The following is a 16848-nucleotide window of genomic DNA, read 5'->3' as shown; positions in this document are numbered from 1 at the left end:
TTCAACAGAGGATCAGGAGTGAGACCACCTGAGGTCTCAGCCTGGTTCTGCTGCTCACCCATAGGTGACCTTGAGCAAGTCCCTCCCCACTAGCTGAACCTGAACCCCTCATCAGAATGCATGATTTTAATGTCTCTTAAAATTTTAAGACTAAAACTTGCAGCATTCCCCTGAAAGAGCTACATTCAGGCAGCTTTTTGCCCCTGAACTCCCAGCAGGCATGAGCCCTGTTCTCTAAGAGCAGCCTTCCAATGCCTCTGACCAGGGAAATTTTGCAGCCTGTCACCTGTGCATGTTACAGGGGACCAGGCAGACCTCCAACAGGAAGGGGAACTCTCCCCAGGAAAGGTCAGGCTTGTGGGGAGCGGCCGATATTAGTACTTGTATGGAGTCAGCAATTCCTTCGCCCTGGGACTTGCTTTTTTTTTTTTTTTTTTTTTTTCACCATTTACATTTACAACAAAACACTTTCTTTTCTGTTCCCATTTCTTGTTCCCTTTACTATGGGATGGCTCTACTCTCCAGAACCACCTCTCTTCCAGGGAAAAAGAGAATTGGAGGAGAAGGGGAGTGCCTTCCCAATTTGCTTTCCTCACTGGCACCAACTTCAGCTTGGCTTGGTCCTGTTTTTCCTGAAAGAATAGAATTGGACAGATAGGACTTTTGAAAGGACATTGCTCTTCTGACCTACCCAAATATTTGTTTGTTTAAATAAGGGGACAGATCTCCCCCACTCCGTTGTGATTCAGCCTAATATGAAGTTTTCCTCTGGTGCTGTGCCTACGTACGGAAGCGGGAGGCGACATGGGAGTGTTCAGAGCAGTTGAGAAAACCAACCTGGAATAGAAAGGCTTCCAGGGCAGGCAGCACGAGAGCAGTCTGAGATGGAGGGCTACGCAAAGCATTAGACAAACACAGTCACGCCCAGCATGCCCCTCCGTGACCTGGCTGGGTCAAAGACTTCTGAAACCCTAGCGGTGGCAGGGAAGTCCCATTGGCCAGTGCTCCGCCACGGCCCCCAAAGGCACCTCCTCCATCTCCAATGGATGTGGCTGTCGGGAGTGACCAGGCAAGACCCATGAGCCACAAACAACCTGAGGAGACAGAAGATGACCTCTCCAGGAAGAGGGAACATATTGTGCCTCCAAATTCCAGGAACTTGGAAAAAGGAGAGACAACAACCACCTTTATTATCCAAATTCTAGAGGAAATGATTCTCCACGATGATGACAACGACGACAACGACGGCGACGACAAAACCTACTAGCTGCCAGAGTGGATAAGAAGTCACTCCTGAGGGTGGCCTTCCCGCCAGACCTGCGCAAGAGCCCTGAGAGTCGGGTGCTGTGGGCGTCGTGCTGTGCCCAGTCTGCAGGGACACGGCTGGCCCCGGAGCTCCCAGGAGGAGGCTGGGCCTCAGGTCCCCCTGTACACAAACTGCAGAAGAAAACCCTTCCTCCCCCGTGTGAGATCAACCAAGGCTCCGCGCTGGGCAGAGGAGTGTCCTCGGGCTTCATCGGGGCAGGCAGCCGACCACGGGGTCCGGCCGAGGGGGCATGGGCACAAAGTTCATGGGGCAGAGCAGCAGCGGGCACATCTTCTCGTGCTCCCGCAGCGCCTCGGTCAGGTGCTTCAGCTCCTCTGTCAGCTTCCCGATCTCTCTCCGCAGCCCGGCGTTTTCCTGCTCCAGGCACTCGTATTCCTGGGGAGGACAGAGAACGGGTAAAATCGGCTCTGAAATCGTACCCCTTCCTCCGTCCTCCCGGCATGCTCACCTCCCGCCCAGGAAAGCTGTGTCATCGTGTGTGTCCCCTCCACACGTCCCCTCAGATTTGTTTATTTGCTTAATGTCACCCTCCTCTCACCAGGATGAAGGAATCATCAGGGCAGGGATTTGTTTTTTGAATCAACTTTATTGAGGTATAACTTACATAAAATAAAATGCATCAATTTTAAGTGCATAATGCAATGAGTTTTGACAAATAGATAAACCTGTGCTCATCAATATACAGAATATTGCCGCCGCTGCAAAAACGTCCCTCCTGCCCCTGTGCAGTCAGTCCCCTCAACTGCTGAGCTGCTTCCCGAAGGTCACTGTTGGGTTCATGGCTATACTCCCAGCACCCAGAACTGTACTTAGAACGTAACAAATGTTTGCTGCTTTCACGAATACATGTGCTGTCAAAGTCAGCACTTGCATGAATAAATGAATGAAAACATCCCTTGCCTTGACTTTGCTCCAGCACTCATCTATTATGTTTCCACTGTATCAGGGTTTGCAGCAGCTTAGAACTGGCGGGGATCAGAGAGACCCAAGCCACACAATATAGAAACCTTCCATGTGTAATTCTAGCGCAGACATCCACTTGTGCTGGGCACCTCCTCCTTTAAAGGACAGTCCTTGTCATTTCTGAGCTGCTCTATTAGAAAGCTCCTCTTTGTACTGATCCAAAATGTCCCTATCCTTCAAACCCACCTGTGGGCTTGGTTCTACCTACTGGAACCACAAAGAGTAAATCCAATACTTTTTGCAACATCACAGTTCTTAAAATGTTAGGAGATAGCCCCATCCCACTTCCCCTTAGGTATTTTCTGAGCCCAGCTCTCTCAGGTCCTCTGAGTTCCCTGTGTCAAAACTTGCAGCCCCTCTACCCTCCTGGAGGTCATCCCTGACACACTCTAATTTTCCAGAATGTCTGAGAAAATGTTGCTCCCAGAATGCAGTGCATGATTCTGGGGGACTTTGCAAAGGGCAAATGCATGGTGGTGGCCTCCCCTTGTGCTGGACCCCGGCCACTGGGGATTCTCTCAGAGCTTGCACAGAAGTGCAAGCTTTGTCTGCACCAGCTGCTTCTCTGTCTATGCTCGGACGATGACTGTTGCTGTGAAGCTTAAGGGTAGGGCTTTACGTCTGTCTCCAGTGAATTTCACTCTGTTCACCGGGGCATCTTGGAGCCTAGCAAATCTTTTTTTTTTTTTTTAGACAGAGTCTCCCTCTGTCACCCAGGCTACAGTGCCGTGGCATCAGCCTAGCTCACAGCAACCTCAAACTCCTGGGATCAAGCGGTCCTCCTGCCCCAGCCTCCCGAGTAGCTGGGATTACAGGCATGTGCCACCACACCTGGCTAATTTTTCTATTTTTAGCAGAGGCTGGGGTCTCGCTCTTGTTAAGACTGGTCTCAAATTCCTGACCTCAAGCAATCCTCCCGCCTCAGCCTCCCAGAATGCTAGGATTACAGGTGTGAGCCACCGCACCCAGCCCGCAAAATCTTTTTGAATCTCAATTGTGTCATCTCATGGATGTGTGGTCCCACACAGTTTTAAGCCACCCACTAACTTGATAAGCCGGTCTTCCTTTTCTTCATCCAAGTCATTAGTAAGTTCTACAATACACAGCCAATTGCAAGCCCTCGACAGGCTGACAGTCTTATTTAAATCTTGCTAAAATGTTGTTTTCATTCATTTCTAGCTTACAGTTAGGCTTTGTTGTCCCAAGCTGGTGGCACAACCTTAATGCCCATCACCCTTTCTCTCTTACTAGTAATTTTTAAGAACTATCACTAAAGAAATCTGATCTTCTTATGGCCCCTGAAGGCACATTGCAAATTCCCAATCCTGCTGCTTTGCTCATGCAGTTCTCCTCAACTGGACTGCCTTCCTCTTTGCTGTGTGGGCCCAGAGCAAGCCCACCACCTCCAGGAAGGCTTCCCTGATCACAGCACCTGTAGGAAGCATGTCTTTTATTATCTGTTCTATTCAGTCTTGTACCTTGGTCAATCTCATTCATATTAAATAATGCCTCTCCCCAAAGATCAGTAATGCATAGCACCCAGAAGCTTCTGCTACCCTCTGCTGTACCCCTGCCGGATGGGCCACAGTGCCAGCATCTACGTGCTCAGTGGCTCCCCGGCCCTCATCCTTTGACTCCTTTCCTTACCCTTTCCTTCTCTCCCTCCCCCTCTGACACCTTCCTCCCTGTCAGAATCAAGGGGTCCAGAAAGGCTGCATGCGGAGCCCATCTGAGCCGCTCCTCAGGCAAGTTCCCAGGGTGGTCTGGAACACTCTCCAGGCCAGCAGGTCTCCCGCCTTCTCCCTGCAGGCTGCCCTGGGTCAGTCTGGCTTCAGTGGCGCATGGCCCCATCCCTTCAGGCCTCCTCCCCGCCTCCTCTGGCTCTCCTCTGGCCTCTGACAAGCTCTAGTCCTGGAGTCAGAAGTCAGTCTACAAACCCAGCAACGAGCGCCCTGGGGCAAGGGGAGGGTCTGGATGGGAGGAGGGGGTGGCGGCTGAGGATGGAGGGGATGAGGGATGAGAGAGGCTACAGCGCATGCGCGCATACACACCACCCTGCAACTGGAAATGCCCTGCACCGTCAAATGAAACAGAGCGTAGACTTGAATGGTTCCAGCAAGTGAACCTTTTAACCAGATTCCAAAGAATAGATAGCTCTCTTCCTTTGGCAGAATATTCCAACTACCTTTCTACAATTACTGACGCTCCGAGCTTCGGAGCTTGGCCTCCGGAAGCCACCACGAGGAGCCTTGAGGCCTGATGCCTTCCTGAGGTTCCACAGCTTTCCCCAAACCCCTGCTCACAGCGTCTTCAGAGCTGCGTCACAGGCCGCCAAGCAGGCCCCTCATCTGCCTTCTCCACGGGGACTTTCTGTCCTGGGATTTAAGTGTTACTCATAAACCTGCTGAGGGACTTTGATTGAGCTGAGAGAATAAAAAGACGAGAAGTCGAATCTTCCCACGGGACCACAAGGAGCAGGGAGAGAAGGAAAAAGAGACCAGAGAACGTGAATGGGAACAAAGGGGAGCGAATGAAACCCGCTTCGTGCTGGGAAGAAATTACTGGATTTAATGCAAACAAAAAATAAGCACAGAACATTAAACCCTTTGTCATTTCCAGAGAGATGATCAGTCTAGCTCAAATCCCACTGAGTTTCGAACCTTTGTCACAGGAGGGTCTGAGGTTACTGTGCTGTCTTCCTGGGTATTTGGCGGGACACAATTTCAACGCAGAGAGCTAGAAATTGGAGGTGGTGAAATCACTGCGAATCCTAGTTCTGCCTCAGAAATTAAGCTGCCGAAGGCAGTGGTTCTCAACAGGGACAATTTTGGCAGTTTCCAGGGGACATTTGGCAGTGTCTGGAGACAGTTTTGCTTGTCACAGCTGGGTGTGGGGGGGATGCTACTGCATCCAGTGGATGGAGGCCAGGGATGCCACTCAATGTCCCGCAGTGCGCAGGACAGTCCCCGCCAACAGGAATTATCCAGCCCCAAATGTCAATAGTGCCGAGGCCGAGAAACCCTGTTCTGGGCATCTAAGGGTTGGTTGCCTGGGGGTCCTGGGTGCTGCTGAGGCAGAAGACAGGAGCAAGGACTGGGAAAGAAGCTGATGTGGGTACCGGGGCCAGAGATGATAATTAAGGTGGGAAGGAACGGTGGGGCAGGCAAAGGCATCAGGACAGAATACAGCCACACACAGATCCCATTTCACAAGTTAGAAAACTTAAGCTCCAAGAGGTCCAGTGACTTTTCCAAGGTCACACAGACTCAGGATCTGATCCCTGACTCCAAGGTCAACTTGCAACAATTCTCATGCAACATCAACAATTCTGCTTTCGGTTGGCAGTGCCTGGGCCCAAATTTCCCCATGGTGGTTACCAGAAGTAAGAGGCCGTTAAGATCTTAGGATTTTTACAATAAGTCTATTCCCAAGCCTTAGCACTTCCCAGCAGAAAAATTGTGTCACCAGCAAGGGCTGTCCACATTAGTGTCATCATCAGTTTCTAAATCAAGTGGGTACTGACATGAAGCACCATCTTAGAACATGTAATATCTGAAAAAACCGTGGCAACACATAACACAACCATATTGCCCAAGGCATTTGTCAGTTTGTGACATTTGGGGCTCTTGAGGATGGCATCGCCGCTTTCCTTTTCTGACTCAAAATTCTTTCTCAGTCTTACACCTTTGGGTGCCTGGTCGAACCAGTCTGACCCACTTCTGAGCCACCTTTCAGCTCGTCTTACAGACCTTGACTGTTTGCTCAGGCTGTGATTCGCAAATGTGGACCCGGGCATGCACCTAACGTTCAGAGATGAATGGAGGTTGAAATCCCCGCCAGAGGTGTAAGCAGGCTGAAGAGATGACTTGCAAACCAATAGTGAACGCTGAGGTGCGCACACACGTCCCTGCAGTCCCACTGGCAGCCACCACTACCTTGAGGGGAAACTCTAACCGAAAGGTGCCCCAGCCCTTCCCGCCAGCACCTGCTCGGCTTCTCCCCGCCCCGCCCCCCTCCCCTCCTGGGAGGTCCCGCCCCATGGGCGGTCCTCGGGACGGCAGGGAGGTGGCCCGGAAACTCGTAAGAGCTGGGGCTGGAGCTGGTGGGTGACAGACGCTCAGGAAGAAGTGGGGTGTGTGAGTGAGGTGAGCGGGATTGCAAAGTGGACATTTTAAACAAGACTTGTTATAAATGGTCCGCCTCATGGTATTCAGCAAAGTCAGGTACAGGGCTTGAGTCACTTTGAGATATTTAGGAATGCGACCCCATGGTGCGGGACGGAGGAAGGAATGAGTAAAGCCACTTGGATGGGCCACTCCCTCCAGCAGTAGCAGGCAGTCACGGCAACCCGGTGGCTGTTTTCTGGGCCCCTTGGTGCCTCCCAATGAGCTGGCCTCACTCCAGCTTTGAGGAGGTTTCCATGCATGGTGTCCCCATCCTGGATGTGGCCTGGGAGCCCCAGGGGTCCCGAGTGGCTTTCTGCTGTGACCCACAGCAGTGTGATAGGTGTTCTGCACTCAACTTACCGGAGCGCAGAAGAAGTGCTCTTTACTCTGTTTTTCAACCAGACACTCCACCCAGTATGTAGGTTTAGCCACTGAACTGTGGGCTATGCAGAGCACAGATCCCCAAAACTGTGGTGCCCTCCTGCAGGGAGGCTGGGGATGAGCAGGGAGGGGATTGTTCAGGTGTGCCCTTCGGTTTGGAAATGACATTCCTGTTATTCTGCAGGTGGTCTGAAACGAACTTCTATTTTCCCAAGCCAGTCGCTGCCCCTTCACATGCTCTTGTGACCAGTGACACCTGTGTGTGGCTAGTGAGGGTAAGGTGAGGGTCACAGCTTGGGGTCTGCATACAGATGGAGCCACTGTCCTGACCCCGTGTTGCCCAACAAAGCTGGCCTGGCCGTGGTGATCTGTCAGCAGTGCATAAGCCTGACCCATTCCTCTAGCCTCGCCGAGACAGGGGAGAAGGGAGTGTTCCCCTGTGGAGGGACTGAGCTTCAGACCAAGCCACTCCATTTCTGGAAAGGGAAGCTGGCTTAACTGTCATGCGACACACTCTCTGGGCAGGCGAGCAGGCTAGGAACCCTTATGTTACCTTCTGTGGCAGGCAGAATAACGGCCCCTCAAAGAAGTCTACATGCTAATCTCTGGAACCTGTGAATATGTTTCCTTACATAGCAAAAGGGACTTTGCAGATGTAATTAACAAGTGTAAAATGGGGAGTTATCCTGGATTATCTAGGAAGGCCCAGTGTAATCACGAGCATCTTATAAGTGAAAGATGGAGTCAGGAGAGTCAGAGAAGATGTGACAATGCAAACAGTGTCAGAGTACACAGCATGAGAAAGATGCCACCGGCCATGTCTGGCTTTGAACATGGAAGGGGACCACATGCCCAGGAACACAAAAGGCTCTAAAATCCAGAAAAAGCAAGAAAATGCATCTTCTCTCGAGCCTCCAAAAGGAAGGCAGCCCTTCTGACCCCTTGACCTTAGCCCAGGGGGACCCATTTCAGACGTCTGACCACCAAAACTGTAAGACAGTAAATTTGTGTTGTTGTAAGCCACCGAATTTGCAAGAAATTGTTACAGCAGCAGTAGGAAACTAACATAGTTTCCTTTGGAAATCCTGTGCATGCCAAGGACAGGAATGACATCTTCCTCCTCTCTCTGTGACCCAATGGTGATGCCTTGGTATTTGTGCAATGGATCTACTCTACATTGCTCCATGAAAGATCTTGTCCAAGACACATAGTCTAGAAGCTTCCTGAGGGGTAGGGCCCTGGCCATCCAGCTGTCACATGTGGTCTGAATACAGGGCCATGCACTGTGAGCCACAGGTCCCCTCTGGGGATTATTTGCTAAACATGAAGCTAGAACCACAACTGCTTCCGGAGCAAGGGGGAAAGACTAAAGGACACAAAGGGCATCGCAATTCTTCTGTGGATATTTTACAGAACGAATAAAGGCTGGAAGGACCTTCCCTGACCCTAGTCTGGAGACTCCAGTCTCCTCCTTGAGCCCACCCTTCCTATTTCCAGGAAAGAATCTGACAGGTATAAGATATGCCACACTGCTTGAAGTTATGTTAGTGGGTCACCTCTCCCTGGAGCATGTGCTTTCTGAATTTGTTCTCTGCTCCTTGTTAAAAGAGTTTTCAGAGATTGCTCTTCTCTCCCCATAACACCTCATAGTCTCTGTGCTGTCAATGCCCCAGCATGGCCTTGCTGAGACAATCTATGGCAAGAAAGCGTGGAGAAAGCAGGAGAGAGCTCAGCTAGATTCTCTAATTATGCACACCAGCCCTGGGCAAAGACAAGAACACAGAACTGTCATCAATTTCCTGGATAGATTCTTGGATGCTTTTGTGGCCAGTTCCTGGTGTGGAGCAGTTCCATGTCCTAGCTGTGGAATTATGGGGGCTTATGCATAAGGGTCGAGGAAAATGGGATGGCTTAGGATAAATCCTAGACTCCTGACTGGAGTGATGAGAAAGATGGAGCGTAGTTAATTGCTCCATTAACTATGATTTGAAAACAGTGAGAAGAGAAAGTCTCAGGGTAAACAGACATAACGCTCTTTTGCCTGCAGCAGGCCCACCTAGAGGCATCTACACTGACGTCGAAGTTAAGGGGTCTAGAGTCCAGGGCAGGGGGCTTGCCTGGAGTAATCAGTATGGGAGCTGATGCTGGAAGAACAGATTAATAGATTAATCTAATAGATTAATCTTCCGGGATGAGAAGAAATGAGGGCAGAGTCTGAAACCCTGGTCAACACCAATATTTAGGGAAATAGAAGTAGAAAAGCTAACAAAGTAGTGAAGAGTGTCAGGAAAACTAGGAACTGGTGGTCTTCCAGAAGCAAAAGAGGGGGAGGCTTCAAGAAAGGAGAGGTCAAAGTGCCAAATGTTCCAGCAAGGTCCAAGATGATAGGACCATAAAGAGGGCCCTGGACTAGTGAGTGGCCGCGGTGGGGCAGCTTGTGTAGTGTGCATGCACGTTGGCTCCGTGTGTGTGGGTGCACATGTCGTGTCTATGTGCACAGGCACGTGTGTTGGGTGAGGAGGAGGAGCAGAAATGAAATCACAGAGGCTCGGGGGATGAACAGGAGCTGAGGACACAGAGACAGCAGGTGTAAGTTACTCTTTTTAAGAAGTAGGGAAACAAAGGAAGGAAAGAAATGGAGCAAGAACCTGAAAGGGAATCAGGTCAAGAAGAGGCTTTGTTTGTTTTCTAACAGAAGAGACTTGAGTAGGAGAAGTACCGACTGGGTGAGGGAGAAATGAAGATGCCAGTGATCAAAGAATCAGAATGCTGGGTTGGAATGACCTGGCAGAATTAGACAGGAGTGTTGCTGAGTTAGTGATAATGAGGACAGTGATGTCACCACCCCCACATCCCCGAGAGGGCGGGGGATGGCCCCTTCCTGGTTGCCCTAAGGTGGTCTGCCCCGATCACGCTCTCACCTCATGGAGTTTGTCGGCCTTCTGGGTCTGCTTCTTCCGACTTCTCTGAGCAGCAACTCGGTTTTTTTCTCTCCTCCGGACCTTCCTGTCATCATCCTCAGGGCTCTGGGTGGAAACATTAGGGGAGGCGTGGTGTTGAGGCCCCATCTGTCTGCATTCAGCATTGCTCACTGAGGTTCGCATGCTGGGTGCAGTCTACAGCAGTGGGCCAGCAACAGCCCCTTGTCAAGAATCACTGGCTGTGGCTCTGCTTAACTGTTAAACCCATGACCACCTTGAGAAATGTGTGGGGTGACCACCATTTAAAAGATGAGGAATAAGAAACTCAGAGAGGTTAAGGAACTTGCCCCAGGTATCACAGCCAGTAAGTGGGTGAGTGGGAAGTGGAACTCAGGTCTGTTGGTCTCCAAACCAACGTTCATAAACCTCTACCCCACAGGGCGTGTGCCTGGAAGAGTTGTGGTGTCAGTGTCATTCAACTGGGACTGGGAAAACCAGGGGGCGTCAGCTCTCTGGAACTGGCTGTTTGCCAGCCCTTACACACAAAACAGGTACTTTTGATACTGTGTGCAAATCATGATGACACTTACAACCAATTGCAACCACCCAACTCTGCCGACACACCAAATTATCTTAACTCCCCACTGACATTGTACCCATTGGAACAATGCTAGACTGGCATTTTGTTTCAGAGATCAGAGTGAATCAGAAAGCAGATTTATGATGTATCTTGAAAGCTCTTAGCTATATGTGAGATTTGGCCACACTTAGTCAAACCCTTTAAGAGTGATCGTAAAACAGACAGGCAGAAAAATGCATCCACCACAGTAAAAACACTTCATTCAGTTGCAGAAAACATGGAAAAGTACAGCAGTATTTACTTTCCAGAACTTGTAAGCAAAGACATCAAAGTGAAAAATTACTACCCTTAAAGAGTTTAAAAGTCAAGAGGTTAGTGGGGTACAAACACAGGAAAGCCACTCAGGTATTAATAGTAATGGAAAGCAAATATTGATAACCAAAATAATGGATATATTCAGTTATCATTTGAGCTGGTCTTGAATTCCAAATAAGAAAGATGCAAATCATCTTGCCAAGTTACTGCAGGTAAGAATTTTCAGCATATGCAAGAATTATAAGGGTTTAAAAGGAGAAGAATAAGTAACACACATAACAAACAGAAGTGGCCTGGAGACAAAGCCTAAGGGAACAGAGACAGGTGTAAAAATGTAGTCTTCCAGAGGCAAAGAAGTCTGGATAAATACAACCAGAACATCTTGGGGGAATATGTGATATTAATGACAGAACTTTAGCTTTAGAGTCACACAGGTCCTAGTTTTGTCTCTTAGTGTCAATACGGCCTTGGGTAAATGATTTAAAGTCTCTGAATTTTCAATTTCTTCATTTATTGCAAGTATGATTCATTCATTCTCTCAGTGTGTATTAACTGAGCACCTACCATGTGCCAGGCATGTCTTAGGCACTGGGGATACAAGCCCTACACAAATGGTCAGTGATCTCTGCAGCCTTCGTGCTAACAGCCTAAGGCTTAGGGTTGGCACAGATGAGATTTTGTCCCAAAGCTCCCAGCCCACCGTATGCCCTCAAGAAATTACCTGCCTTTGTTGAGCTTGCATTATTTTAATTGAATCCCCCATAGTGCTTTTCACCATATCAGGCCTCTTTGTTCTCCATAATCAAAAAGTCACAGGGCACAAGAAAGTAGCCCGCATACTGCTCTCTGGGAGCTGATATTGGTCTTATCACCTATCACATATGGTCACACCTACCAACCTAGCAGAAACATTTAATCAAGACAGAGAAGCAGATTTGAGATATTCATATACTATTAATCATATCTCATTTAGTCTTCAAAAACCCTGAGAGGTTGATGTTATATTCATTTTATAGATGGGGAAACTGAGGCCCGGAGAGGTGTGTGGGAAAGCTGAGGCCCAAACTCAAGTTCTGTGTGACAGTCTAGCATCACCTGATGACACTGTGTGCCAGGTACCTAACTGGGAAGGGGGCAGGGAAGAGGGGAAGTAAGGATGAAAATACTCAGTCTTCCTCCCAAGGCAGCTGGGCGTGAAGTTTCTGAATAGCCATCACTGAGGGCAACGTGATCCTCAGTTCCTGAGTGCGCAGTTTTAAATGTTGCCCGGGACACAGCAGAGGACTGACAGGATGGGGGCGAGGGGTTTCCACCAGCGCTGGGGGTGGAGTCTGCCCACTGTAGGCCCCCACCGCACACCCCCAAGCTGACCGGTCCCGCTTTCCCCATTCGAGCGGCAGGCAGAGGAGGGTGGATATTGGGAGTGGCTGGGGACGAGCCACCCCTTCGGGCTGAATTGTCCCTCTCGGCCCTCTGGCCCCCTCCCGGAGCCGCCGGGAAGGGCTACAGCGCGCAGGCGGCGCAAGGATGGGGCGGCCCCCGGAGCAGCGCGGAGCCCACGTGCAGGGGAGCTTGGGCCGTGCGCGGCCCAGCCAGGCGTCGTAGCCCTCAGGTCTCTCCACCTCCAGGGGCGCAGGAGCCATCCTAGGCGCCACGAACACTGTGCGTGCGCCGGGATCCCTGGACCGCCCCCACTCCCACTGTCTCTGGCAGCGCACTCCACCCCCGCACCTCACCGTTCACTGCCGGGGAACCACAGCACCCACCTGCTAGCCCCTCTTGCGCCCCCATCCCCACAACCCCGCCGCCCCCTAGCCCACTACCTGCGGCTGCGGCTGGATCCCGGGCGTCGCAACGCTCCTCTGCAGGACGCTGCAGGCGACCGGGAGCACTTGCGACATGCCGGGCGCTCCTCCGGCCCGGCCCGCCCCGTCGCGCAGCCTCGCAGAGGAGCTGCCGCCCGGCCCGCCGCGCCCTGCACGCGGCGCTCTGCCTACAGACGCTGTCCCGCCGCGGGCATCCTAGCGCTCGGCACCTGCCGGCCGCAGGCCCTCCGCCCCGCCCCCTCCGTCTTCCTTCTTGCCCTCCCGCTCCTCCGCGCCGCGATCGCCCGGTGTCCCCACCCCCCAGTCCCAGCCAGCCCGCCGTCCTTCCCGTCCACGAGGCTGCCCCGCCCCCTCCTTCTCCCACCCCCGCCTCGTTTCCTCCTCCCCCGCCCTCTCGCCGCACCTCGGGGTCCTAAATCCCACCCCTGTCGCGGCTTTCTGCTGGGGCCCCCCCGCGCTTCATGGAAGTCACGTGGTGGCTCCGAAACTCCGCAGGGAACGTGAAGCCCACCCACGAGAGGCGACGCCAGGGCGGGTGGGGGTCAGGAAGGAGCGACGCAGCCTTTGGGGTCCTTGGCCGCTGTCGGGGAACTGGGGTTAAGAAACTCAAGTGGGTGGTTTGGGGCTAGTGGTTTTTTTCCCGGTCGCATCACGGCATCTTCCTGCGCATCAGCCACGCCTTCCCGCCGCCCCCTGGCATGGGGGTCACAGTCTCCGGGGACTTTCTCTGCCGCCATCAGTCATCTGGGCGCCACTCTCACTCCTGCGGCCCCGGTGGCGCAGGCCAGGGAAGGGGACAGCAGACTTGCGCACCCGAGAGCCACGGGCGCCCCAGGGCTTTTCTGCGGGGAGCACCTACCCTTCTTTTCCCGGTCCCGCCGGCCCCAAGGGTGAATTCCCTGAGTGGAGGGTGCACGGAGGGAGGTTGTCCCGGACAGGAAGGGTGACGGGCTTTCCTGAGAACGAATCTGCCACGTTGCACGTCACTAATGACAGGTTCAGGGATCTGGACCCTCTGAGTTAAGGTTAAATGGACCAGATCCTTTTTCTTTGTGAAGATTAAAGTGGCAGGTGCCCTGCCTGCGGGTGAAGACGTGTAGTTGCGGCCACGCTCATGCCAAATCGGGGACCGAGTAGAAGTACAGCATGTTCCTCTCCACCTGCCTATCAGTTAAAAGATGCGAAGTCAAGACTTGTACATGGTCCCAGCAGAGTAAAATCTAGCGGTTACGGGTTGTGGTCTGCTTGCTGTGAGCATCAGGAAAGAAAGATAACCGCGAGTCTGGCTGGGCGGGTGGGAACCAGAGCAGAAGGGCAGAGGTGCCTTCCGAGTGTGGTCGCTTAAGGCTCGCGGCAGCAGTGGGCATGGGGGACGGGCATTTCTGATTCCCAGGCCAGTGCACCTGGCCCTCCCTCAGGACTTAAGACCCACCCTCGCCAAAGCTTTGAGAGCGGCTTGAGTGAACTTGAGGGCCTGGCTGCCGGCAAGAAAGCGAGTGGAGATTCTTGCCTTGTGTGAGCAGGAGCTTTGGCCAGCTGAGAGGCGGGGAGGATGACAAAGGGTGGGCTCAGCCCTTTAGAGTCGTAGTAGTACCACATGACGCGCCAGCAAGAGTCACACTTGCAAGGTGCACAACACAGTCATCTCTACTATCTCCCTTTTATTTCATCACCCAGCGTAATTCATGGTTGCCCCGGGGCTAATATTTTGCATCCCACCAGGTACACACCAAGCGCCTAGCACATTGCTCTTACACACAAGTGCCCAGTACATTTATGGCAGTAGGTCGGCTGAGAGCACTCATTCTTGAAAAACTAAAAGGTGTCTCTAACAAGATAGGAAAACCTCTAGGTCAAGTGGTCATAATTTTCAGAAGTGATTTCACTCCCCAATGTTGTTTGTGCATGGAAAGGGCAGGGTGAAAACACCGTGGGGACATTTAGGTGCACTCCCACGCTTCAGTCGGGTTGTGTCCCCTTTTCTGCTCTCCCTTAGCCACAACACATTCTAAGTCCTTCAGGGCTGCACCTTCCCTGCCTCTCCCCTCAGAGCCTGGGACAGTGTCCCAGCACACAAGAACTCTTCATACAGGCTTATGTTATGCGAGGGGTTCTTCAAAAAATATTTAAAGGAGGAGTCGTAGTTAACTAGCATTTAGGGAAGAGAACAATTTGACCTACATGTCATACATCCAAATGAATGTATTAAATAGATACAGAAATAAAAATCAGGGAGATAAAGCATAATTAAGTCCTTATTGAAGTCCTGGGAATAAGTCAAGGAGAGGATTTTTCTAAGACAATACGTGATAGGAGAAATGACATTGGTAAGATCTGAACTATATAAAAGTGCCAAGTTGTTTTAAATGACAGTATAACCAGAAATTGAAAACAGATTGGGAAAATGCAGTGCAAATAAGAAAGGGTGAAAATCTTTATTATGTATACACCCCATGAAAAGGAATAAGGAAAATACCGAGACAACCCCTCAAAGGTAAATGGCACAAGTGACATGAACAGACATTTCCCAACAGAGGAAATAATCAAGGAAAATAGTATAGGAAAATACATGTTAAAATAAGAATCTTTTAAAAATAATCAAATTAGATAAAATAAAAAGTTGTAGTATCAAATGCTGGTGAGAGTGTGTTGAAATTAGCACTTGCATATTTCACTGGCTTCATTGTAAATTGGCACAAACCTATTGGAAAGCAATTTTTTTTTTTTTTTTTTTTGAGACAGAGTCTCACTCTGTTGCCCGGGCTAGAGTGAGTGCCGTGGTGTCAGCCTAGCTCACAGCAACCTCAGACTCCTGGGCTTAAGCGATCCTCCTGCCTCAGCCTCCCGAGTAGCTGGGACTACAGGCATGCGCCACCATGCCCGGCTAATTTTTTTTTTTTGTATATATATATTTTAGTTGTCCATATAATTTCTTTCTATTTTTAGTAGAGACGGGGTCTCGCTCTTGCTCAGGCTGGTCTCGAACTCCTGACCTCGAGCGATCCACCCGCCTCGGCCTCCCAGAGTGCTAGGATTACAGGCGTGAGCCAAGGAAAGCAATTTTATTGTAACTTTAAAGAACCATGAAAGAGCCATCACGTTTGACTCAGTTTTCCCACTTCTAGAAAATCATCCTAGGAAGATAAGATCATTGAATACTAGGGAGAAAAATACTGTATGCACTAGAAGTTCATAATAACACTTTAAGAGTGAAAAATTGTAAGCAACATAAATGTCCAGTGATGGATGAATGGCTAAACAATATATGTTGTCGCCACAGGGTAGAATTCCATGCGTCTTGAAAATTACAAGCAGGCAGACAAATTTGCTACAGGGAAGATTTATTTGATATGAGGTAAAGTGAGAAAAAAAATCAGGATATAAAAAGTACATGTATAACATGTACAGTATGTAAAAATGTATGCATCTGAGAAAAGATTAGAAGAGAACACACCAAGGTAGTAGCTTTTCTCTCGTGGTGGAATTATAAATAATTTCTTTTAACTGTCTTTTTAAAATTTTTGAATAATTGTTTTATTATGTAATCATCTTCAAACATTTCATATTTATATGTAATATAAATATATTTATATTATTCCCTTCCCTGGCACTAAGCTCATTTGCCATGCCAGAATGCCAACACTTCTCTAAGTGGGCTACTCTAATACCAGCCAGTTTTCTTGCTTTTCTGTAATATTTTCTGGTTCATTTTATTGTCCTTAAATCAAAAGGAAAAAGAAAAATGAAGAGGAAAGAAAGATAAACAAGAACAAACATTTCAAATGTCTCCTTTTCTTTTTCTGCCTTTTGTTTTCATTTTATTTGTGTTTTTTTTCCCTTGAACCAGGAAGAGAAATTATATGATTTGGCAATTTCCTATTAATACCGCAGTGACCCTGGATTACATCTTTTGGGCCTAGGGAGAGGAGGTGCAGGAGGTTTATAGCTCAGTGATCAAATCTTCTGGTGATTCACTTCACTGGAAGACTGTTTTTTGTAAACACACGACGCTCAAATGCTAGAAAACTCTGTCATTAGTTCGCTTTTGCTCTTCTCTTTTGGGGAAATTGGCCTTTCAGTAATTGCATTGTTACTGCTCTTTCTCAGAAGGTGGTCCTGTGGGCTGCCGCTGGCGCTTTAGAAAGTTGAAGGCAGAGTCCACTGTGTTTACCGGAAGTCAGCCACTGTGTGTCCGGCACCGTTTAGGCACTGGGACACAGCAGTGGACAACAAAAGATCCACAGCTCACGGAGCTCAGGTTCCAGAGGACGGAAACAGACAATAAACAAAATTTAGTAGTAGCAGTATGTTAGGTGGTGGTACGCTTGATGAAGAAATGAAAGGCAAGGAATAGGGAGTAGTGGGCAGG

General features: G+C 50.0%; 1 protein-coding gene across 1 annotated transcript; it reads right to left on the bottom strand.

The window, feature by feature from the left end:
• Positions 1–1242: 1242 nt before the first annotated feature.
• On the bottom strand, positions 1243–12554 carry BATF3 (basic leucine zipper ATF-like transcription factor 3). The gene is made up of 3 exons (XM_069459621.1): positions 12477–12554; positions 9759–9905; positions 1243–1702 (listed from the first exon to the last, which is right to left on the bottom strand). The coding sequence occupies exons 1-3, from the start codon at positions 12552–12554 to the stop codon at positions 1514–1516; spliced, it is 414 nt and encodes a 137-aa protein (XP_069315722.1). The 3' UTR covers positions 1243–1513.
• Positions 12555–16848: the final 4294 nt, after the last annotated feature.

The sequence above is a fragment of the Eulemur rufifrons genome, chromosome 27 (assembly GCF_041146395.1).
Source record: "Eulemur rufifrons isolate Redbay chromosome 27, OSU_ERuf_1, whole genome shotgun sequence".
NCBI lineage: Eukaryota > Metazoa > Chordata > Mammalia > Primates > Lemuridae > Eulemur > Eulemur rufifrons.
This window is presented reverse-complemented; position numbering and strand designations above follow the sequence as displayed.